The sequence below is a fragment of the Myxocyprinus asiaticus genome, chromosome 9 (genome assembly GCF_019703515.2).
Source record: "Myxocyprinus asiaticus isolate MX2 ecotype Aquarium Trade chromosome 9, UBuf_Myxa_2, whole genome shotgun sequence".
In the NCBI taxonomy this organism is placed as follows: domain Eukaryota; kingdom Metazoa; phylum Chordata; class Actinopteri; order Cypriniformes; family Catostomidae; genus Myxocyprinus; species Myxocyprinus asiaticus.
In genome coordinates this window covers 15978857-16004599 of record NC_059352.1, presented here as the reverse complement: position 1 = coordinate 16004599, position 25743 = coordinate 15978857, and the positions used below count along the sequence as shown (strand labels likewise).

The 25743-nt window shown below is 39.5% G+C and overlaps 1 protein-coding gene across 8 annotated transcripts in view; it reads right to left on the bottom strand.

Annotated features, from left to right (window-relative positions):
- Positions 1-25743, bottom strand: part of LOC127446129 (collagen alpha-1(VII) chain-like) — a 93859-nt gene that overhangs the window by 29749 nt on the left and 38367 nt on the right. For 6 of the 8 annotated variants that reach the window (XR_007898148.1, XR_007898147.1, XR_007898149.1 and 3 more), the window contains 31 exons: positions 25339-25419; positions 21044-21079; positions 20920-20955; positions 18577-18657; positions 18430-18465; positions 16169-16240; positions 15993-16037; positions 15288-15323; positions 15157-15192; positions 14279-14383; positions 14084-14149; positions 12895-12930; positions 12765-12800; positions 12592-12630; positions 12473-12508; positions 12232-12354; positions 11247-11456; positions 11118-11153; positions 10594-10638; positions 10367-10480; positions 10171-10242; positions 10039-10083; positions 9137-9172; positions 8317-8352; positions 8191-8235; positions 7459-7491; positions 7265-7327; positions 6870-6905; positions 5763-5843; positions 3259-3327; positions 3105-3140 (listed from right to left, as the gene is read on the bottom strand). Coding sequence is in view for 2 of the 8 variants with exons in the window: in XM_051706802.1 (XP_051562762.1) it covers positions 3105-3140; positions 3259-3327; positions 5763-5843; positions 6870-6905; positions 7265-7327; positions 7459-7491; positions 8191-8235; positions 8317-8352; positions 9137-9172; positions 10039-10083; positions 10171-10242; positions 10367-10480; positions 10594-10638; positions 11118-11153; positions 11247-11456; positions 12232-12354; positions 12473-12508; positions 12592-12630; positions 12765-12800; positions 12895-12930; positions 14084-14149; positions 14279-14383; positions 15157-15192; positions 15288-15323; positions 15993-16037; positions 16169-16240; positions 18430-18465; positions 18577-18657; positions 20920-20955; positions 21044-21079; positions 25339-25419 (1857 nt within the window). In the remaining 6 variants the exon portion in view is untranslated. Of the gene's footprint in view, positions 1-2037; positions 2721-3104; positions 3141-3258; positions 3328-5762; positions 5844-6869; positions 6906-7264; positions 7328-7458; positions 7492-8190; positions 8236-8316; positions 8353-8720; positions 8757-9136; positions 9173-10038; positions 10084-10170; positions 10243-10366; positions 10481-10593; positions 10639-11117; positions 11154-11246; positions 11457-12231; positions 12355-12472; positions 12509-12591; positions 12631-12764; positions 12801-12894; positions 12931-14083; positions 14150-14278; positions 14384-15156; positions 15193-15287; positions 15324-15992; positions 16038-16168; positions 16241-18429; positions 18466-18576; positions 18658-20919; positions 20956-21043; positions 21080-25338; positions 25420-25743 lie in introns of those variants that run through there. The other 2 variants (XM_051706803.1, XR_007898150.1) reach the window with 2 other exon arrangements.

Genomic DNA, 25743 nt, shown 5'->3' with positions numbered 1-25743 from the left:
AAAGGCCATCAACTTCCCACAGAAGAACTCTAACTGCATCGAATGGATGGATGCATTGATTGCCTCTATGTTTGAATTCTGTTTGTTCAATTTATTCTGTTGATGTATTTTCAGAACATTCTGTACCTTACTGAGAACATGCTGAACATATTTTTTACATATTAAGGTTCCATCATAAGTGAAACAATGGATGGCATCTACTGGCAGAAAAGTTACTCTTGACTGTTTCTATGTCCTTTACACCTGTAGTGTTCAACTGTTACTGTCTGTTGAACTGCTACAGGCAGCAGAGAGAGGCAGGTGATGGATTTGACAGTGGCATTTAGTGTACAATTGTCTACAGCAGTGTACTTTCCTGTCCCTGTCCCGTCATAATTATGTGACAAAAATATAAATGGTGCATTCAGGGAGCACACCAGGGTCAATAACTCAAACTAAAGGCACAATTCATGAAAATAGAGAGAATTTGTGTCAGTCAGGTGGCAAAAGAGAGAAAAAAATAAGTTTGCACATAACAAAGTCCACTTTATCCAGTGCATCTCATTTTCGAAAGGTTTAAAAAAAAGTGATCTAAGGGTAAAGCACTATTCAAATGGGACTAGTTTTCCCTGAGGTCCACAGGTAAATTTGTGTTTTGCAGACATTTTGTGATTTCAATCCTGTCCGAATTGAACTTGTCTTGAGTTTTTCTCAAACAACCTCAGTAAAATAGTACAAGTTAAAATAACAGTTGGTGGTTCAAGTACTGACTGCTGGCATCCCATCTAACATAAAAGAAAATGACATTATTTAAATAAAATACAATAAATACATAAAAATTTAAAGAATTAAAACAATTATTGCACAAATCCAGAGCAAGTCCTCCATCAAAAACCCTCCTTTATGACCGCATCCAATATACGTACACTCCCACCTTAGTAATAGCTACAGAGATCCCAATTCCATCCTATAATTCAACTTCTTTTGGAAAAAATAATCCTGTCCGATTAGTGATTAAGTCTTTAATCTACTCTAGACATTAACAATTCTGGTTGTAAAAAGGCTGTGAAATCAAATTACACTTTTTATGTGCAGAGTGCATTGAGCTAACAGTTTTATAATTAATAAAGCAACATATTGAACAAACATACAACAACAAAAAGGTTAAAGAAAGTACACGGTAATGAAAAATTTTAAGCGTTGAATCCAAACACAAACATACCTCAGGATCAAGCTCAGCTTTTATCCATAGTAGTGATGAAGTATTAGATTAGAGTCAAATAAAATAAAGCTTCTCTGCTTGGATTGAAGGAATTCATTGTCTGGTGTTTACTTCAATACTCCTGAGTTGGAATTTGGTTTTGACAACACTGAGACAAGATCTATAGAAGAGCTTACATCTACAGTTGACGTCAGAAGTTTACATACACTTAGGTTGAAGTCATTAAAACTATTTTTTTTAACCACTCCACAGATTTAATATTAGCAAACTATAGTTTTGGCAAGTCATTTAGGACATCTACTTTGTGCAAGACATGAGTAATTTTTCCAACAATTGTTTACAGACAGATTGTTTCACTTTTAATTGACTATACCAAAATTCCAGTGGGTCAGAAGTTTACATACACCAAGTTAACTGTGCCTTTAAGCAGCTTGGAAAATTCCAGAAAATGATGTCAAGCCTTTAGACAATTTGCTTCTGATAGGAGGTGTACTGAATTGGAGGTGTACCTGTGGATGTATTTTAAGGCCTACCATCAAACTCAGTGCCTCTTTGCTTGACATCATGGGAAAATCAAAATAAATCAGCCAAGACCACAGAAAAAAATTGTGGACCTCCACAAGTCTGGTTCATTCTTGGGAGCAATTTCCAAACACCTGAAGATACCATGTTCATCTGTACAAACAATAGTACGCAACTATAAACACCACTGGACCACGCAGTCATCAAACCGCTTATGAAAGAGACGCATTCTGTCTCCTAGAGATGAATGTAGTTTGGTGCAAAAAGTGCAAATCAATCCCAGAACAACAGCAAAGGACCTTGTGAAGATGCTGGAGGAAACAGGTAGACAAGTATCTATATCCACATTAAAACGAGTCCTATATCGACATAACCTGAAAGGCTGCTCAGCAAGGACGAAGTCACTGCTCCAAAACCGGCATAACAAAGCCAGACTACAGTTTGCAAATGCACATGGGGACAAAGACCTTAGATTCTGGAGAAATGTCCTCTGGCCTAATGAAACAAAAAATGTAACTGTTTGGCCATAATGACCAACGTTATGTTTGGAGGAAAAAAGGTGAGGCTTGCAAGCCGAAGAACACCAACCCAACCGTGAAGCATGAGGGTGGTTGCATCATGTTGTGGGGGTGCTTTGCTGCAGGAGGGACTGGTGCACTTTACAAAATAGATGGCATCATGAGGAAGGAAAATTATGTGGATATATTGAAGCAACATCTCAAGACATCAGCCAGAAAGTTAAAGCTCGGTCGGGACTTCCAAATGGATAATGACCCCAAGCATACCTCCAAAGTTGTGGCAAAATGGCTCAAGACAACATCAAGGTATTGGAGTGGCTATCACAAAGCCCTGACCTCAATCTGATAGAAAATTTGTAGGCAGAACTGAAAAAGCATGTGCGAGCAAGGAGGTCTACAAACCTTACTCAGTTACACCAGTTCTGTCTGGCGGAATGTGCCAAAATTCCAGCAACTTATTGTGAGAAGCTTGTGGAAGGCTACCCAAAAAGTTTGAATCAAGTTATACAATTTAAAGGCAATGCTACCAAATACTAACAAAGTGTATGCAAATTTCTGACCCACTAGGAATGTGATGAAAGAAATAAAAGCTGAAATAAATAATTCTCTCTACTATTATTCTGACATTTCACATTCTTAAAATAAAGTAGTGATCCTAACTGACCTAAGACACGGAATGTTTTCTATGATTAAATGTCAGGAATTGTGAAAAACTGAGTTTAAATGTATTTGGCTAAGGTGTATGTAAACTAACTTCAACTGTATAAATTATGTTTACTTCAAATACGATTATCTGTCAAGCAGGTGAGACAGGTTGATCTTCACACAGTGTTCCCTATGAAGTAACCATGGCAACAACTCACCATCTCACCCTTAATTCCAGGGGGTCCGATGACAGACTGCAGCACACAGTGGAAATAAAGATAAGAGAGAAATAAAATTGAACAGGTTGGGAACTAAAAATATGATGTCAACCAAACTACATTTGACTTGTAAAAATCCCCCAGATATACACACTTTTCCTGGTGGCCCGCTGTCTCCTTGCTCTCCTTTAAGTCCCGGGGAGCCAATGGGTCCAGCAATACCCTATCAAGACAGAGAGATAATAAAGAAAAAAAAGTGAGTGGTTAGAAAGAGTGAAAAAAACATGCAAAAAAGGGGGAGATCACGAAATAAACACCCCTATTTTGTTACGAATCAGCAGTTCGGCCACACACAAACCCGAAACCTTAGACCGAAGTGACCAAACCTCAGCACAACGTGAAGAAAGTTTGTGACCTGGGTGCGCAGCACAAAGCGAGCAGACGTTAGTGCATGCCGCCAAGCTGACAAGCGCAATGCACTCACACCAATACAAGACAAGACATGGAACCTGAGTGTCTGGATCCCGACACCAAAACCGAACCAGACAGAAGGGTTAGGATCCAGACACCATGCTCCGGACATGAAACAAGACCGACCAATGAGCACACAGCAGGGAAATCAGCCGAAACCATGCGCTCACACCAAGACAGACAACGAAACACCAGACAGACATGGGATGAAGATGTCATGGTCCTGTCAGACAGAAACCCAGACTTACAGAGTGACAGGACTGTGATATTACCCCCCCCCCCCCCCCAAAGGGATGCCTCCTTGCATCCCAAAACGGGAACAACAAACAATAGACAAGGCAAACAAAACGAGCACTAACACAAAACAGAAAACACAACAGAAAGGGAGGGGAAACCAGGGAAGGAGTTTAAGTAAAGGCAGCCTGGGAGGAGGCTTCAGGGCAGAGGCGGGGTCTGGAGGCCTGGGAGGAGGCCTCAGGGTAGAGGGGACAGAGTACTGGGTGGTGGCAGCTTGACAGGGGTCGGAGGACTGGGAGCCGTGAAAGGCTCGGAGTGTTCAGGGTTCAAGATGGCCTGGAATGCATGTGCTGGCTCTGGGACCGACGAGGCTTCAGGGACTGGCTCGTTGACCTTGGCAGGCATGCGCGCTAGCTCGTTGACCGTGGCAGGCGTGGGTGCTGTGTGGTTGACTGTGGTAGGCATGAGCACTGGCCGCGGCAGGGGGACAGCCTCTGTGGCCGTGGGTGCTGACAGTGGCAGGGAAACGGCCTCCATGGCAGTGGGCGATGACAGCGGCAGGGGAACAGCCTCCATGGCTGTGAGCGCTGACAGGGGAATGGCCTCCATGGCCATGTAGTAGGCGCCCTCCTCCTCCTCCTCCTCTTCCGGGTGGATGGAAGTACTGCTGCTGTGACAGCCTCCGCCTCCTGGTGGTCTGTTGCAGTGGGCTCGGCCGTGACATCCACTTCCGTGTGGGTGCCCTTGTCCTCAGGTTGGGATGAGGAATAGAAGTCCTCCGGGGCACAGACTGAAATAAACTCCTCCCATTTCATAGCCTGCCTGACTGCCTCAAGAAAACCTCCATCCTCATCCCGATCTGGGACCCAAGATCTAAAAGGTTCGTTCAGACCTGCCCAAAAGAGATCGATTAGGCAGGTCTGATCTTATCTCAGACCCGAGGACACTGATAAAAACTCAAGGGCATACCCCCACACGGACTTGTCCACCTGCCGTACCCTGCGCAGTCTCTTTACGCGCTCTGCGTGCTGGTGGGAAGGAATCAGCAATGATGCAGAGAATAAGAGAGGCTCCGGACCCAAGCGCAGATATTCAAAAACAAGGAATTTATTTATATACAATAAATAATAAAAAACAAACTAAAACACCCACGGTGGGAAAACAAACATAAACAACCCTATAGGTGAAAACGAATTAACCAGGGCTGGGGCAGAAGGTAGCGGGGAACAGGACCAACCGGACAGGGTTGGGAATAACAGGATCAAAATGAGACAGGACACCGACAGGCAAGACCAACTGGAATAAACGAGCACACAAGACCGAATGGAAAACAAGATGAAATGGTACTGGACAGCACACATGAGGAGACTAAAATAGCGAGAGAAATCAACAGGTTAACAAGACAGGGTAGGTGTGACTAATAAACTAATAATGGGGAAACAAGAAGGCAGAGTATGACGTAAGACAGGGAGACACGCAGCGATACAGAAACAAAACAAAGCCACGTGCTCTCACAAGACAACAAAACATCCGAATGGCATGAGCGCACATCACCAGGACAATAAGGTAATATATGCTCATGCCAACTGACAAACAAGACGAGAGAATGCGTAACAACGGCAAACAAAGCGACACCACGCGTTCTCACACTAAACAAACCTAAGCGTACACCGCGAGGCAAACGGCACGCGATGCCTGCAATAGGTGACAAAAACAAAACAGGACACCTGTGCGAGAGTTCAGCCACACACAAACCCGAAACCTCAGAACAAAGTGACCAAACCTCAGCACAACGTAAAGACAGCTCACGACCAGGGCGCGCAGCGCAAAGCGAGCACAACGCACGTCCGCAGTCGTGAGAGACAGACATAGATTACTGACACAAGTGCATCACAGTCCTGTCAGACAGAAACCCAGACTGACAGAGTGTCAGGACTTCTGATCGCTTACCTGTTTCCCAGGTAATCCTGGCAGGCCATCTTTCCCTGGAGCTCCATCTCTCCCTGTGACCCCAGGCTTGCCCCCCTCTCCCTGTTTATTTGATCATATTAAAGATGACCTTGTTACTCAAATACAAGTGCAGTGCATTACAGTCACATTCAGTGAGCAAACAACAGTTTTCATTATCACTCGTCACAATCACAAAAGTGCTAAAAGACGCAAAACACAATATTCCAATTCACACTTACAAATAAATAACAGAACAAAAACAGTTCTTATCTCCAAAAATCTAACAATTGATAATGTGTATGAAAATATCACCTAGAAGTATATAAAACCTAATGATAAAATGTGAACATATTCTAAACACTGAAAATTTGCTAGCTAAGGCTGTTAACCCTGTAACATTCAACCCCAAAACATTTTCAAATATAACATGGTTGACACAAAATATGTTTTGTAAGAGAAATTAGAAAAAAAATAAAATAATTTTGCTTTTACCAATTATAATGTTTGATTTATTACACCCCAAACTGGGAGATTCTGTCAGAATATGCTCAGCTAATTATGTTAAGTGTATGAATTGCAAAGTTACTGTGACAGGTTTGAAATAATGTAGTGCTTTAGGGATAGGCTAATGGTCAGTTATGATAAATAACTATTGCTAATTTTGCAAGGCTGTAACCACATATTTATGATTGGTTTAAGTTTAAGAATAGGCCATTGAAAAAAAAAATTTTGGACCACTAATCTGAGTATTTTCGTCTCATCCACTTATGGTCACCCAATGCGTAAAGTGTTTATTCTTGGTTATTGGTGGGAAAATCTGATTTCTGGAAAGTTCAGCAGTAACACTGTCAAATGAAATGATTAAAAAATAAAATATGTAAAAAAAAAAATATTTCTGTCCCAATGACCCAAGAAAGTAGTAATTTAGCAGGTGGTTTTATTCAAAGCAACTAAATGTACACTTATTTCAGGGACAATCCTTGCACAAGGCACAAAGTTAATGCTTCACAGCTCACTCCTGCGACTAAAACCAGCATACTTTAGATTATTCACAGTGTGTGGTGCATGTGCATGTGCAATGTTTGTCTAGTATGATTATTTACTCACCACTTGTCCGGGAAGCCCTGGTGGTCCTTGTGGTCCCTGCAAACAAAATAAAATAAACTTACCTACTCAGACAAATAAAAATTTGAATGAGGACACAATTTCTATGCAAAATCCACACTAGATGTTTACAGAAAGGACAGTACAACAAAATTTAAGTGCTATCCGAAGAAATAGGTCTATGTGAGAAGGAAAAATACAGTAATGAAATTTTTAAATGCAAGGGCAAACCAAAGACTATAAAAGCCAAGGAAGGAAGAGACACAGAGGGATAAACTGAGCATGTAAAGAGGCTCTGAGCAGAAGCCACAGAGATTGTCTAGTGACCTCTGTGGAGAGATAGAGGTCAAACTCCTCTGAGCTGTTGGAATGATTCCAATATTGCGTTTTTATCTTACTATGGCTCCTGGAGTGCCAGGTGGTCCAGGTAACCCTCTGTTGCCCTGAGGTCCAGGAGGGCCCTTGAAGCATGATGAGAAAAAGACTAGAGTTAGTTGACTCTAGTGGGTTAGTTATACAACTCCCAAACACATTGTTGTGTATGAAACTGCCTGCAGGAAAACGCTCATCACTATTCAGCCCTAAAACTTACTTGAACTCCAATGCCTGGCTCTCCTTGGTCACCCTAAAAATGACACACAAACATGCATACATATGTGCACACACAAAAACATTTTAAATATTTTATTTGTATCTGCAACACCAAAGCTGAAAGAATCCAATGGAAATCCAAATTCACAAAACAGTTGCTACGCTTTTGCATTCCAATCTAATTTAACCACGTGCTAAATACGCTGTATTAACTTTGTGCTGTATTTAAATTAAATTACTTTTATTCTTTTTATCGCAAACACGCTTTAATCTTGCGTTGTTACCAGGCTCGGAAAGCAGGCAGTAAACAGAATTGTAAAACTGTCGTTATAATCGGGCACATCCAGACAAGTGGTGCATCCTCAACATCACAGTGGTAGAGCGATGCTGTACAATCCCTGTAAAAGTATACTAAATCCTCCACAACCTAGCAATAAAAACTGCCCCGTGAAATCTGGAATTGCGCCATGCAAATAGCATGTGTGTGTTACGCAATTACCTGATTTGCGTAATTTCTGCAAAATCAGGTAATAACAGTGTGTCCAATTAAACACTGCTATCAGCGCATGCTATTAGGCGTTGCTATCAGTGGACACATTTCACTTCACAATTCACGCCCCCCCCCAGAGTCAAGAAGTCAAGAAGTCAATAATAACTAACATCATTCACACTATTATGATTTACAACTTATGAATGACATTCTTGAATCTATCTCACATCACAGAGCACTAACCTTCACACCAGGAGCCCCTGGGGGTCCATTTCCACCCATCGGACCCTGAAATTACACAGACGGTTAAAAAAATAGTATCTCTACTTTGAGTATGTAATTAATGCATGTTAAACTGAATATACATACAGTTGGTCCTCTAATTCCTGGTTCTCCTGGATTTCCCTGGGTAAAAAAAAAGTTTTGGTATAAACAGCAAGCAGACAAACATAGAGCATAACACACAAATAGACACGCACATGCGCACATTAACAGAAAACACAAGTTCTGAATGGACAGACATTATATATACTTTGACAAAGATAGAGACAGAACAAACATACAAATACAGTATGCACACAAATCTCACCCTGAGACAAAGTGACGCAAATTTCCAGCATGTATATTTTACAATTTACACAAGGATTACCATTTAACAGACACAAACAAACATACAAGCAAACACACACAAACAAACTATATCTACAATGATGCCCCCTCCTCCCTTCCATTATTAGCAAAGCAGCAAACATTCTCAGCCACAGAAAACCTACCGGTCTGCCCAGCACTCCTGGGAACCCAGGCAAGCCCTAAAAAGAAAGGAAGGAAGGAACAGAGAGAGAGATAGAGGAACAGAAAGAGGTGGATCGAGGTATAAAGAGAGCAGAGGAATGATGGTCCAAAATTCATGTGGGAAGGAATGAAAAGTTGGAACAGAGAGTGAGTAGAAGAAAGAAATTAGATGAAGAGAGTGGGATAACAAAAAAGGAGTGGTGGAGGAAAAGAGACAGGGTGGTTAGCTGATAGAAACAGTGCTGCATTTGTTACTTTCCGTGGTTTATCTACGGAGCCTCAGGCAAAGAAAGTCAGCTAGTGCTCACAGCAAGGCCTAGTACTCGCAGTAAATCCCCAGGCTTTCCTGCAATGGCAAGCCCAAGAGAGGCTTCCGCATTGGGTTACTTTTACTCACAGGTAGGCCTGATGGACCGGCTGGTCCCCTCAAACCCTGCTCCAGAGGAGAATAAAAGGTGTGAGTGAGAGCCAAAACTCTCCTCCAACTTTCTCTTCATTTAAACTCTCTTTTCATCTCCATTCCAGGAGAAATAGCACAAATATGATCAAATATTATTATATGATTAAATCAGACAAATCAGATCCCATGTTGGGGGACAGGACCCTTAGAGATGGCATCCACTAGATCCTATGAAGCAATTAAATTCAATGTGTGAGCTGCACACCATTAGTAAGGTAGTAAGAAATAATAAACATTTTTAAAAACATATCTTGTTCATTTTAAGTGCAAAAAACAATAGAAATATTACATGAACAAATATTAATGAACCTGAAATCAACAACAATGACATTGCTAGGTCAAAGCTAACAGCTCAAATCTTTGACACACTTACTTTTATCCCTTAATACTTAGTAATAGTCCATCACCTATTCCTTACCCGAGGAGGTCCATATATTACTGTTGTAACGTAAAATGAGCACATGCTTAAAATGTTCATCTGTGAGACTATTGTACTACAGGCTAAGAATATGATGATATTGATATGAAAATGATCAATAAATTATTAACAATTTACTGACGTTGCCATGTTAATATGTAATCATGTAATCTATAAAAAAGTAACTGCAGTTTGATTACAAGTATTTTCAAATGTAATTTAATCCAATTATAAATACTTGATTTTTGTAATCTGATTACGTAATCCAGGTTACATGCAATCCGTTACTACCCAACACTGTTAGCAAGCACCAATAATAATCACAATATTTGAAAACGTGAAAGAATATCAACATTAGCCATAAATCATTAAAAAGTAAGTAAAAACTGACATCAAAGGCTAATGTTATTTAATTTCTCACCGGCTTCCCATCCTGCCCTGGTTTTCCTGGCTCTCCTGGATTTCCCTTAGAAAAGGAATAATTTTGTTTTTTAGTAAAAATCAACTAAAGAGAGACTTAGTTCTACTTCTATTACTTCCTATTGAAACTCACTGGGGAGCCATCTTTTCCGCTCTCTCCACTGGCTCCTTTGTCTCCTTTCTCCCCTCGTGCACCTCCATAGCCCTAAGAGAGGGAGATATCACAGCTAATCTACTATGGTCTCAAACCTATAAGGTGGAAGGCAGCAACACACCAAATGGCTCAAAAACTCCTCTTACTAACAGCTATGACCATTTAAAAAGCTCACCCGTTCTCCAGGAGATCCAGGGGGTCCTACAGCACCAGGCTCTCCTCTGATACCCTGTGGGCCTGGTAGGCCCCTAAGACCAGGCAAACCACTCTGAGTTATGGCAGAATCCCCCTTATATAAATAAATACACACTCAATACTTTTGTACACCATTAATAGATAAATTCTTTTGTCAAAGTTCAATTTACACTTTCACTAAAGTGTGTGAGCTTCATTTTGTTTTACCTTTGGTCCTGGAGGCCCCACAAGGCCGGGCAATCCAGCCGGACCCTAAAGGATAGGAGTTCAAGCATAAATTCCTTATGAAAACATGTAAATAAACATTCGTTTACTTCTTGTGGTGACACAATCCTGCAGTTAAGCCACTGAAAACAAAATTTGTGGAGCAAAATCAATTGCTTAAATACAATAACCAGCACTGTTTTGTCACAAGTATAATTTGCCATTAGGGCTGGTCATTGGCAACTCCCTCAAGAAACAGTACACACAGTGATACATGCAGAATATAAGGATTCAGTACATTGTGATGCATCCTGATATCTGAAAGACCCAGCATGGCAGCGAGAGAGACAGCGGGATATGTTTCAATCCCTCTTGCATGGTTCACTTAACTTTAGTCCAGTACAGAACCTGCCAGTTTCAGTCTGCACTTATATTGCTTCATTAATTGTGAGGGGGAAGAAATCACAAAATGTTGATATAGGGCACAGCCCTAATAATCATGCATGAGTTTTAGTGATGATACTCACAGCTGAACCTCCGTCCCCTTTCTCCCCTTTGTCTCCCTGTAACACAGATGAAGTTTCAGTCTCACTGGAATAACTTTATTACAAACACCTTCTTAAATCAGCTCTACTGATCTAAATCAAAATCTTTACCTTGTCTCCAGGTCTGCCAGCTTCTCCAAGTTCACCGGCTCGTCCTGGCACTCCTGGTATTCCTGGTTTTCCAGGCTCACCTGCCTGTCCTCGTGGACCCTCTGGACCCCTCTCTCCAATAGCCCTGCCTGGGGGACCCTGTAAGCCGGGAGGCCCTTTTTCACCTTGCTCTCCTTTTACACCTCGCTCACCTGGCAGACCTCGTGCACCCTAAAAGCCAGTACAAAAAGAATAGGGGACAAGATACAAAATGAGAAAAAAAGAGAAAGAGTGAGTGTGACAGAGACGAGAACTATGGAGAAAGAAAAACAACAAAACTGTTTTCAAGGTAATAAGTAACAGACAGAATGTCAGAAGAAAAAAATAGGAAATAGGAGACTTAGAGTTGATAAATGTAATTTAGAGTAGTGTTTTTTGCAACCAAAACACAGTCCCATAGTTATTTGTCGTACAAAAGCAAACATAAATGTCCTTGACATCAAACATTGAAATATACAGTATCAGAATATATCAGAACGTGACTCTACTAAAACAGACCTGCAACCCATTTTTGATGACCCACTAGTTGAGAACCAGTGCCTTAGAGCTGATTGCTGGATGTTTTTGGCCTGTGTTACTTATGGCCTTCCATTCAGCACCATGGACAGTGACCAATGAGTTTTGCAGCAGTATATGTCTCTGTGGAACAATAACAGTCGTTTCCCTATCTGTGGACGTTTTCAAACCGGGATGGCCGTTTTCCACTATCCAATGAAAGTAGGGAATCTCAATGTAGTTGGCAAATAGTGTAAATCAGTTTAAAAAACGCCCATCCCGGTTTGAAAACGGCCATGATTGGGAAACGCAAATATTTTTCTGCAGAGACATCAGTCTCTTTTTGCATTATCTTTACTCGATGGACCTACAAGGCCCTGAAAAAGGCTCCTTATCAAACTTCTGCATTACCAGACACCACTCTCACATACACACATATACTGTAACTCACATCTGCTCCTGGAGGGCCTCTAGGTCCAACATCTCCTTTATCCCCTTTTTTTCCCTCGTCAAGTGCATCGAACTGTGATATTATTTTGTTTTTTTCATCAACCAATAGTTTCAGTTCTCTGATCTACAATGGAGAGAGAAAGAGAAAGAGACAGAGAGAGAGAGAGAGAGAGAGAGAAAGAGTTATACATCTGCTTCCAAAACTATGCCAACTTCGATCTTGTTGATAAATCTCTTAGTACCTCAATGCCAAATTCTGAAAAAGCTCTCTTCACATCCTGTGACAAAACAAAGAAAAACAACATTAGTCATCTTGCTGGCCTTGCATGTGTGGCTCTGCATGTGTGTGCATTTTCCTTACCACTGCAGTTCCTGGTTTTCCATCCTCCCCTGGATCTCCCTGTCAATCAAAATGTGTTGCATCATTACTGATGAGACACTACTTACTACTCGGTCAGGTATGCTGAGAATTGTCTTATGTCATCTCTGAGATCAGTTAACCACTAAAGTACACATGCTTAAAAATACACTCACTGCTTCTCCTTTCAAGCCCTGTAGACCTCTTTCCCCCTATAAGAGTAACATTATGACAAGTTGCCTCATGATATAAAATGAAAAAACAACACACACAAACACACATACAAAAAAAAAAAAAAAAACTTACTCTAGTTCCAGCAGTTCCTGGAACTCCAGGTACTCCCTGATTGATAGAAAATAATGTATATGAAAATTGCATTACATGAGAAAGATGCACTCATATTGTATGTGTTTATTAAGTTAGTTAGAAAAGTAAACACACCATTCCTCAACAAGCTGCACAATTGAAAGTAGCATTCAAACAGTGCGGGGCGAAGTTTAATACTTAGGTATAGGGGCTTGTTCTATGAACAATAGTAATAGTGTTGCTTGCCTTAGCAAGCAGCATTAAAAGTAATTAATGCACGCGTCAATTTTTCTTAACCACGATTAATGCATTTACTGTTAATAAAGCATAAACAAGCATGTACACTGGGTGGAGTACAGCGGAACCTTTGCAATGTGTCCACCCGGATGCCCCGGAGTCATTACACTGACGCACACACAACAACACACAGCCATGTCAGTGATCAAATGATGGGGAAAAGATCTCTAAACACTATTTGTTGTACAAAACATGCCCAGAAAATTAAGTACTTTGCAGCCTCTGTAATGTGCAATTTAATTACCACAGAAGCACGTCAAGCCTTAACTATCAAGGAAAAGCAAAATGAGACATTTTTTTGCAAGCACTTTTGATGTGGCGTTGGCGCCCTGGCGCGAATCATGAAGGTGGCTGCATTATTGCTGTAGCAAAGTGGATAGCCACAGCCTGTGGAGGCTAAGAGTTTAAGGGATTTAATGCGCATTGCAATGAATATGCAATATATCGGTGGGGGGGGGGGTTGGGTGTTCTTTCATTAGTTAACCTCTCACTTAGACTTTGCAAAACGTTTTATGTTACTTCAATTGGTGCGATTTTAGTGCATTCTGCCTTTATACTGTGGAAGGCTTTGTTTGGAAAATGCTAATAAAGCATTGTTGTTACATATTGTTTTTCTTTCCTAAGATGGAGATATGTGCATTTTGACAGGAAAAGAAGTATCTATAATATAAATTTAACTTTCAAAATCTGTGATTAATCATGATTAACTATTAAAAATGATGCGATTAATCGCGATAAAGAATTGAACAACATCACTATTAAAAGTCTAACTATATTTTTTGGTCTGATAACAGAAGTTACTCTTTTCAAAGAGCAAAAAAACATGTACTCTCTAACTCTAAAACAACTGATTTTTATTGTGGTAGAGCCAGCAGTAGTTGCTATTACTTACAGGGGTTCCTGGAGGGCCTTGGGGGCCTGGAATAGGTGTTGCTGGCTCCCCTTTAACATATACTACCTAGAAGAAAGAGAAAAGGAGAGAAGTAAAGGAATTCTGTGATTAATTGATTAGAGAAGCAAAAAAATTTTAAAAATAAAACAACGCATTCAAACACAGACACACGCATAAACACAAACACAAACACACTGGTCCTGGTGGTCCAATGCTGCCGGAAACCCCAGGGGGTCCAATGGGGCCAGTAGGGCCAATCAGTCCTGCAATGCCTTGATCGCCTTTTATCCCATCTCGACCCTGTGGAGTGAAGCGAGAGAGAAAAAGAGAGAAAGAGAGATGAGAGAAATAACCATGATACAAATTAATTCCTTAATTAATGGGCATAAATTTGCACATCAAATAAACTCAACTGCGAAGAGTTTTTCCCATAAGACCATTGATTCATAATTACTGACTGCACTCTGCATCAAGCACAGGAAAAAGAGAGCATTCACGCATTGAAATTTCTGTGTTAGTGTGTATATGTGTTTCTCTGATTGTATATGATTAAAACATCCATTTAACAACACATTTTAAAAGTGCTTATGGTCAAACTAGCTATGTGAGATAGAGCCAGCAAAAAAAGAAAAGAAAAAAGAGGCAAAAAACAAGTAAAAAGGGCAGTGAGAGAGATAACGGCAGAGTGAATATACAGAAAACAAAATCAAGAGTTAAATAAATTTTAGGTCAGGTTCGACAAGAAAGCACAAAAAGAAAACTGCGAGTACAGGCTTAGAGACAGCAGAACATAGAATGACTTATAAAATACATTATCAGGTGGCACTTAAGAACAAGAGCAGCCCTTACAATCCTGTAACACTTTCTTTTCATGCCAAAGAGCCACAAAATGCTAATAATAACCTTTTCGTAACAGTCAGAGAGGTATTAAGATGTAAAAAATGTTCATTTTGAAATGATGTGTGTAGTGCCAAGTGTGATAAGCTGTGATGGACTTGTTATTTTGTGAAAGACAGGAGGAGATGGAGCAACAAAAAAAATAATGAGTAGGAAGATAAGAAGAAGAGACTCACATCTCTTCCGGAAGGCCCAGGCTCTCCTTTATCTCCCTGTAAAGAAGGGAAGACCAAAGGTGATCAGAGGCTAACTATTAAGAATTAAAATGTAATCACACACAAGCTTTCGACAATAAGTGTTTTGTTACCTTTCGACCATCCTCCCCTGGCACACCATCTTCACCCTGAAAATGTTTGATAGAAATGAGGCACTAAACACAGACATCTGTATGAGTGTGAGGTGCATCTTCATAATTTCTGTAATCAAGACTTCCTGTAATCAGCTCTTCCAATTTTGGTATGAGAACCCTTGTAATTTTGTGCTGCTCATTCAAGCAGTAATTTCTGGTTTAAATGGCTCCTTTGGCATGCAGCTCCGTATTACAGATATATGGCAGGCGGCATCCAGCCTAATATAGCTCCTCCAATTACCACAGCTAGTTCAGAGCTGTGATCAGTAAATCAGGAGAAACTGCAGGACCAGTGGTGTACGTAAACCCAGCTCCAGCGGTGCAATCTTAGTCATGTTAATCGAACATTAGGACACGACCAGCTGAAAATTCCCACATATTTCAACTAAAAAGCATTTATTAGGCTGAGTTACCTCCCACTGATAGCTTATTAGGGTGATTTATAATCAACAGGATGGTTTAATCATCTAATTTAGAAAGATTTAATTGTCTCTTTGCATAAGAAAGACTGTGATGTGGTCACTAGGCTGGAAGGAGACCACTTGAAAGTTGCATTCTGAATTGAACTGAATTGAAACCTCTGAGCACACCTTTAAAAGGATGTTTGGGGTTCTCATTCAGATTATTACTACTCATACTATTTTCAGATTACTATTTACTTACAGATTTTCCAGGCAGTCCTGGCTTCCCATCCTCCCCTGCTTTACCCTGAAACACAGCAAAACTTCATTCTGATGTGGTAATGTGTATGTTTGTGTGAATGTTCTGATGCATACATTTGTATGGATGGGCCAGTTTCACTGACAAAAATTTGACAAGTAGTGTATGATATTTCTCACTGGTTTTCCTTCAGGTCCTAGGGGCCCTGGGGGTCCTGGAGGCCCTTGAGGCCCTCTGAGTCCACCCAAACCCTAGAAAAAACACAATTAAAACCCCTTAACATCTGGCCTCTTTTTGTGCATGAGCTTGAAAATGACATACCCAAAGTAAAACTCTTCCAGTTCTTGAACCATTTGGTCTACAAACACAAACTTGGGCTCGTTTGAAAGTAGACACTTAGACATTTGTTATTCAAGAGTAAAAATGTATCATTTTAGTATAAAAAAAATTATATATAATTATATATTTTATAATTATATATATAAAATACTCTTTTCATTTTAAATATGCAAGACTATGCGCAGTGCCCCAAAAACACATCTGATACAAAGTCACATGTCTGATGAAGGTTTGACACAAGTTTGAAGTCAGTATGTTCAAAACTTTCTTTCATAATGATTTATGTAAGTGTACTTCCAAAAAAAGTCACTTGGATGTGCCAATAGACCACTTGTAGTAACTACGTAAGCCAAATGTTGACAGTGGTTCAAAACACACAATTTGTTTATATTTCAATGTATAAAGTACTACACAAACCAAAATATACATGAAGATATCATTTTTATATTATTTGGGAATATATTATAATGCATTCCATATATATTTATGCATTTATGCACACAAATACAGCCCACGGTTTTCCAGTCCGAACCTTTTATATCATTGTTTTCATCTTTTCATTGGCTACACGACCCATCAGTCAAAAATTATCTAGCTTTTCATTAGCAGGCTTCATCCAGAGACAAACATGGTTGACGCAAATCTTTAGATCACTCCTGTCGACTGTCCTGTTTGGCTATTCTGAGTGACTACCCAATCACAACTGCACAGAAAATGTTGAGGGAGAGCTCATTTTGTTTGTAAGACCCTCCCAAAAATCATGCCTTGGTGTTTTGCTACTGAAACACTTCACCGAGTGCAAGATTTTGCAGAGAATGGACATGAATGGTAACGTGTTGAATATGTAAAACCCGAACAAAGACAGATTGATCAATATTTCTTCATATTTGTACATTTTTGGACTAATTTATTTATTGGACTCTTCCAATGAAAAGCATACCAAAGTTTAGAGGATTGTTTTCATCTGTGTTTGGCTGGAAGACAATAAGGTCAGAACTTCCGGTTTCATTTTCCATGTTTTGATTTTCACTCTTGACACGTTTAATAAAAAATTATTGTGGCAGCTTTGCGATTGTTAAAATCACTTTAAAATATCAAATCTTAAGACCCAGATCTTTCAAATGATATATTGGATGTCAATATTAGTTTACAATTTCACAGTTTATACATGCATTAAACATAAATTAAATTAAAATAAATATGCAAGTGGGTCGTTTTTGACACACCCGTCGTTAAGAGGTTAAAAAACAGCACGGTCAATTTCATGCTTTAAAAACATTATTTTTTAAAATGTAAAACTGTGCAAGATGCTGGAAAAACAGCAACAGCCAAAGTTGTCAGTCTGATGCACGTGTACATAAACTAACAATTAAAAATAATGCAGACATCTCAAGAAGGTTTCCTCTGTGATTGTCAATGAAATATGTGATTTTTTTGCAATTAATTCAATAAAAAATTAGCGTATCATGTTATTAATTTTTAGTAACTGACGCCCTAATTAAAATATATTGCTATAATGTCTTAATATTAAGATATTAGATATGCTGGGGGCCTAGGTAGCTCAGCGAGTACTGACGCTGACTACCACCCCTGGAATCACGAGTTCGTATCCAGGGTGTGTTGAGTGACTCCATACAGGTCTCTTAAGCAACCAAATTGGCCCGGTTGCTAGGGAGGCTAGAGTCACATGGGGTAACCTCCTCGTGGTTGCAATTAGTGGTTCTCGCTCTCAATGGGGCATGTGGTAATTTGTGCGTGGATCGCGGAGAGTAGCATGAGCCTCCATATGCTGAGAGTCTCCGCGGTGTCATGCACAACGATAAGATGTGCGGATTGACTGTCTCAGAAGCGGAGGCAGCTGAGACTAGTCCTCCGCCACCCGGATTGAGTTGAGTTACCGCACCACCACGAGGACCTACTAAGTAGTGGGAATAAGGCATTCCAAATTGGGGAGAAAAGGGGATAGAAAAATAAATAAATAAATAATTAGATATAGATATTAAGAGATTCCTAATAGTGGCTAACAATGACATCAACATTGATACAAAAACATATGATAGGAAATGAAAAAGGAAGAGGAAATGATAAAGCGAGTACTCACATCTCTACCAGATTCCCCTTGTTTTCCTGGATCACCCTACGAAATAAAAAGATAATTTTTTAAGGAAGATTTTCAGACTAAAATGATTAAATCAGAAGATTCTTTGAATATGTGTTGATGCAAAGATCGAATATGATGTGATCTAACCCGTAAACCAGGAGCTCCAGGCAGCCCAGGTTTTCCATCCTGACCAGGTCGTCCATCCAAACCAGCAGCTCCTCTGTCTCCCTGAAAACACATGTGCACATACACTGTACATGAAACATTCATTATTTCCTATGGTGTGCACACATAAACACACACACACACACACACACACACACACACACTCAAAACAGACAACATCACTGTCAAAAATCAATATCAGTATTACCAGCAGTGGGCCATTGCCAATTAACATGAATATTAATGAGAGTGACTTGACTAAAGGAATTCAATCTGTCATTAACAACATTTTTCTGACACCACCACACATATACATGCCAAAAGTAGCAGCCATCACCTTAATTAATGTAAGAATCAATTAGGCCCAGTCTCAAAACCCAGACAATGATTAAGAAAGGGACAGAGATCAAAAGGCTAAGATAGATAACTACCTGTACACAAGAATTTGAAATAGGGGTCAGACACAAATTAATTTGTTATATGGCTCTCTGACAGGAAGCAGAAAACAGCACTTTTACTCAAGACATCAGTAAGATCTAGTTTTCTCATTTCCTCCAACCCCCGTACCCAGAAATTGTTTTATGGCCTGTAAGAAATATTTCTCAGTTCAAGTTAATTTTAGACCCTGCTCCAACCACAAAAGAAAGCCTTCTTTCAGTTCTGTTGTTAAAAAATGTTGAACAAAGACAAAATAAAAGTTTTGTTGACAGCCAATAACAAATAATTGTAGCTCTAGTAACACCTGCTATTTAAAAGGGGTTGTTCGCCCAAAAATTAAAATTGTCTCATCATTTACTTACCCTCATGCCATTTCAGATTTGTATGATTCTGCTGAACACAAACAAAGATTTTTAGAAGAATATTTCAGCTCTGTAAGTCCTCACAATGCAAGTGAATGGTGACCAAAATGTTGAAGGTCCAAAAAGCACATAAAGTCAACATAAAAGTAATCCATAAGACTCCAGTGGTTAAATCCATGTCTTCAGAAACAACATCATAAGTGTGGGTGAGGATCTTTCATATTCTTCTTCTTTTGTTTTTGGCAATTTGAATTCTTCATGCATATCACCACCTACTGGTCAGGGAGGAGAATGCATAGTAAAAAAGGACTTAAATATTGATCTGTTTCTTCACACCTATCATATCACTTCAGATGACATGGAATTAACAACCGTCTTATGGACTACTTTTATGCTGGCTTTATGTGCTTTTGGAGTTTCAAAATGATGGTACCCATCCACTTGCATTGTTTGGACCTACAGAGCTGAGATTCTTCTAAAAATCTTTGTGTGTGTTCAGCAGAAGAAAGAAAGACATACACTACTGGAATGGCATGAGGGTGAGTAAATGATGAAAGAATTTTCATTTTTGGGTGAACTATCCTTTTAACCCCCCAGAGGTAAAATTTGACACAATGAAGTGTGTCACAGCTGCAGTAATGCAGAGAAATCCATAACTAAGCAGTTATATTTATACTTTACAATTATTACTGCAGCCAGTTTTACCATTTCAGCCATTTTTACTGCTGTCATCCCTGACACTTACTTTCAAAAACACTGCCAATGAATAGATGATTTTCACAGAGGTAATTACTCATGACTGTTTCTCAATGTTAAGCCTTTGTAGAAATATTTAAGGAAGCTGCTTAGTTTACAGACCTATCAATCAAAATGTGATTGACAGTACAGTAACTACAAGGCTGTCTCCAATGAAGCAAAATTTTCTTAAATTCCTTGCTCAAGAATATTTAGTGATTTTTTGTCAGATTCCATAAGTCAAGTTTAAACACTCAGAAGTGCGAAAGCTAAAGCAGATGGGGAAGATTATCAGTTAATTAAATGTTCAGTCTGTTCCACACACATATCCATTGCATGGCTTCAGAAGACATGGAATATAGCACACAAGTGATTTAGACATCTTATACTTTTGTGGTGATTTTTTTGTTTTTTTGTTTTGTCCTTTTAGAGCTTTATAGCCCCTGGTCACTGTATACTTTAGTTGTAGGGAAAAGAGTAGCTTAAACATTCTTATTGTTTGAAGAAATGGAGAAAGTCATACATGTTTGGAACAACATGATTATATGATCATATGAGAGTTTAATTTTGGTGGACAATTGCTTTAATGGTCCTAAAATAAAACTGCTGTGAAATGATTGAGTGAGGGTTTGGTGTATTTCCAGAATATCAGGGGTCTGACCTGTTGCACTTCATAACTCTGGGAACCTGCATCCAGAGAGAGGACCCAGAGGAATGAAGGAAAGCATGACCAACCAACTGTAACCATGGAGAAGTCACCAACAATGATTCAGTTAGACCATTATCTTACCTTGTCTCCTGGACTGCCCCTATCTCCTGGGACACCCTAGGGGCAACAGAAGGATCAATGAGACTAAAGACAGTTCAGTTGTTTAGAATGATATAAAGGGAGATAGACTGGGGGAGTGTCTTACTCTGCCTCCTGGTAGTCCACGTTGTCCCTCAGGGCCCTTTAAAAAAAGAATAGTTTCAGATACAAATCATGGTATTCTAGATCACTGGACCTCAAACAGGGGGTTGGGACCCACTAGGGGGCCTCAGCACACTTCCAGGGGGGCCTCAAGATCTCTTAATATTATTTAAATGAAAGTAGATTATGGTTGGGAGCCACGTGATGCCATGTGAAGGGCAGACGTGTGAGAGACAGCTCTGCGCACTTTGCTAATTTTTTTAATTATTTTCATGATATAATCCGGTGAAATTCGATACAACCAGTTACACATTTAATGTTTGAGGTAAACATGGCAAAGAAGTCAAAATTCTCGGACTCTGGAGACATTAAAAGACACTTACGGGTTCAAGATGAAAGCCCAGACAGGCCTGTGGACCAGGGACTCGATTTGGATGTCGCGGCAGGAGAAGGAATCCAGCGTCAACTGTCCAACATGTCGGTGATGTTGACGAAGGTACATGCGGACTTGGAGGATCTCGCTGTAATACGTCAATCGATTACGGCGATGGAAAAAAATTCTCTGAGCTAGTCACAAGAGTGACAGATGTTGAAAAACGAATCTATTATTTGGAGGCATCAGAGAGGGAATTAACCGCTAATCCGCCCATGACCAAAGTTGATTTGGAACATGTTCTTGAAAAGCTTGAAGATCTTGAGAATAGAAGCCACAGGAATAACATTCGAATTGTTGGAATTCCTAAGCATGAGGGCAGAGATATGGTGAAATTCCTAGAAAAGCTTTTCCCGAGTCTGCTCGACATAACAGGCCACAAGCTGGAAATCGAGCGAGCTCACAGACTCCCGGCTCGCAGATCTGCTGAGGGAGACAGGCCCCGATCGATTCTGGCCAAATGTTTGAAATCATCCGATAAAGATCTCGTGTTGCGCCAGACGAGGAGCAAAGGAAAACTTTCTTGGAAGAATTACAATATTTTCTTGTTCCCGGACTTTGCGAACTCGACAAGAGAGAAACGCGATCGGTTTAAGGAATGCAAGAAACTCTTACATCAGCGGAAGATCACTTTTGCTCTGATGTTTCCGGCCAGACTGAGAATAAACACCAAGGACGGCAGCAAAGTATTTACATGTCCCAATCAGGCATTGTCTTTTATTGAAACAATGGGTGAGTAACCATTGGGTGTTTTTCTTGTGAGTGGATTGGCTCACCGTAGGGCGGCATTTTTGTTTCTTTTTGCATTGGCTCCACTGAGTGGTTGGAGTTTGTTTTGTTTTGTGGATTAACACTTTTCCTTAAAGAAACTTTTGCATTGACGGAAGATCACATTTACAATGAAGTTCCCAGGCAGACTGAGAATAGACACTACGGATGACCGCAAAATATCTACATGCCCACACAAAGGATGTCTTTTATAAAGTTGGCGGACTGTGTAAATCATGGGATATACTTTTATTCGGCCTCCGAGTGAATTGACTCTTGACCATCCGAGGAACCGGGATGCGTGTTTCATTTCCTTTTGTGCTGGTCCCGCCTAGCAGTTGGAGCTTGTTTTGATAAATAACTTTACTTCGGGACAGTTATGGATGAATCTGTCAGTTCCTTGTGCATATGCCTCCTGTTGGCTGGAGTATGATTTGTGGAGTATTTTCGTGGGACATTGGAATGATTACATCATCTGCTGCACTCATCAGCTGGCTCACTGAAGATTCGTTTGTCTGACCAAGGAAACTGAACGGCTTTATATCGGCTGGAATTTGTTTTGTGAAGGAACACACCTTCGAGACAGTTCTGTGAATGAGTCTACACGTTCTTTGTGTTTATTCTGCCTATTGGCTGGGGTTTGTTTTACAAAATATTTGATGTTATGTAATTTTGCCTTACAAATTTGTGAAGCAAAATTGAGCAATCCGATGGCAAAGTTGTCGCGGGTGCTCTCGTAGGCGTACATGGACTCTTTGAGTTTAGAGGGATGGACGCCGGTTGGCACTGTCGTGCGCGGGGTTAATGCGCACGTTTTTCTTTTTTCTGTTTGTTTTGTTCGGGGGGAAATTCGGGGTTTTACTGTTGCATTAATGTTGAAATGTGATCTTCATAATTTTGTCTTTGGCACACAATTTATTTTTTCTATTATATAAAAATGTGAAATGTTAATATGAGTGTACAATATCTCTCCATATGGAATGTGAATGGGTTGGGGCACTCCATAAAAAGAAGGAAGGTTATTTATTTTCTTAAACGTAAGAAATATGATATAGTGTTTCTTCAAGAAACACATCTTTCCCCGCAGGAAGCTGAAAAATTTAGGAAGATATGGGGTGGACATGTTTTCTTTAGTGTTGGCTCAAGTAAGAGCAAGAGAGTCATTATATTGGTAAATAAACATTTACAATTCAAATGTCTCAAACAGTTTAATGATAAATTAGGAAGAGTCATTATTGTTTTAGCAGAAATTCAGGGGCAGAGTTTGATTTTGGCTAATATTTACGCACCTAATGCTGATGATCAGGGCTTTTTTTATAGATCTTGAAGGGATGTTGCAAGCCGCTGGCACCCCTCATGATATAATTTTGGGAGGGGACTTTAATCTTCAGTCCTTGATCATAGTGAAGCAAAAGTGTGTAAGCCCCCTACAGCAAAATTGATGCTTCACAGGATGTGTAAAATTCTTGGTCTTACAGATATTTGGAGACTTTTGAACCCATCTGGTAGAGTCTATACATTTTTTCATCAGTCCATAAGATTTATTCTAGAATAGATTTTTTTTATATATCCAAATCCCTCATTTCATCTGTTGTTGATTCCTCAGTTGGAAACATTTTAGTCTCAGATCATGCTCTGGTGAGTTTAGAGGTGTTGCCACATATAGAGAAAAAGAAATCATATATTTGGTGCCTTAATGTATCCCTTTTGCAAAATCCTGATTTCCAACAAATGTTAAAGACTGAAATCAATATGGTATCCTCTGTGGGCGTGGCTTGGGAGGCACTTAAGGTGGTTCTTAGGGGTCGGATCATACAGTATGCCTCATTCATCAAAAAATCCAAAGCACGAGAACTCATGGAGTTGGAAGGAAATATTAAAAGTGCAGAGGCAGAACTGAAGCGCCGTATGTCATCTGATGGCCTCAGAGAATTGACCCGATTGAAATACAGATATAATACTATTTTGTCGCAGAAAGTGGAGTTTTGGTTATTCAGGGCAAGACAGTCAAACTTCGAGTCGGGGGACAAAGCAGGGAAGCTTTTGGCTAGATATATAAAGCAGAGAGAGTCTCTTTCTATCATTCCCTCAGTGAAATCTGCTGGTGGTGAAATTTTTACCTCTGCCATTGATATTAATAATGCCTTTAAAGAGTTCTATCTTGATCTTTATAGTTTCACGTCTTCGTCTACTGATGAAGATATTAGAAACTTTGTGGAACCATTAGATCTTCCTAAACTGAAGACTGAGGAAAAAAACACTCTTGATTCTGAGATAACCTTGGAGGAGCTTGACGAGGTAATTAAGTCCCTACCTACTGGCAAGGCTCCGGGGCCAGATGGTTTTGCCGCAGAAATTTTAGATCCTATGCTACAGAACTGGCTCCCCTTTTGTTAGACATTTATACTGAATCATTAAAGAATAGAAAGCTTCCTCCAACCATGACACAAGCCCAGATCAGTCTGATTTTTAAAATGAACAAAGATCCAAGTGAGTGGTGGTTGTGGGGTTTAAATGTTGTGTGTATATATATATATATATATATATAATATATATTATATATATATATATATATATATATATATATATATATATATATATATATATATATATATACACACATATATGTGTGTGTGTGTGTGTGTGTGTGTGTGTGTGTTTCTTGTTACTATAATATTTAATAAAAATAAAAAAATTACAACAATTTAAGTAGATTATTATAATTTTTATATAATTATTATAATTCTATTTACTGAAAATTCTTAAAATGTAACAACTCCCTTCAACAGCTTGCTTTTTATGAAGAATATACAGTTCTAGATATTTCTGAAATCACAAAATGTATGATTAATTTTTTTAATCTCTTGAGGCTAGTAGTTTTTTTAATTAAAAAACTTTGAAAAACAAACTTTGCCATCATTACAGTAGAAGTATAAGAGGAAAGATCTTATAATAGATATATCTTATAATATAAATAGCTAATGGCCTACATGGGGGGCCTTCGAATATTTCTCCCACAATGGGGGGCCTTGGATTCAAAAAGGTTGAGAACCACTGTTCTAGATCACATGAAATGTGTGAGCTCCTCGTTGACTTACGCTTGGTCCTGCAGGGCCTGATGCTCCTGGTTCACCCTTCTGACCTTTAGCCCCATGCTCCCCTGGGTCACCTGCCTCTCCCTGGTTTTAGAACAGGAGTATATCATATTGACAAAACGACAAGTGGCAAATTAAAACAGGATCTGTGTGATTTCAAGATTTAAAGGGGCCTTATCATCCAGGTTTTACTAATGCTAATTTTATTTATAATTTAAGACATAATTAAATTTTTTCTGACTATTTCTACCCTCTCTCTCTGACCCTTAGAATTAAATTGGCCATTTTCTTTGCTGCTGCGCCTTCAGGACTTATAAGCAAACACTGTTTTCACATGTGAAATGAGCATAAACAAGTTTAATTTCAAAAACTTTGTTTATTAATTTTTTTGGACTAAGGAGAAAATGT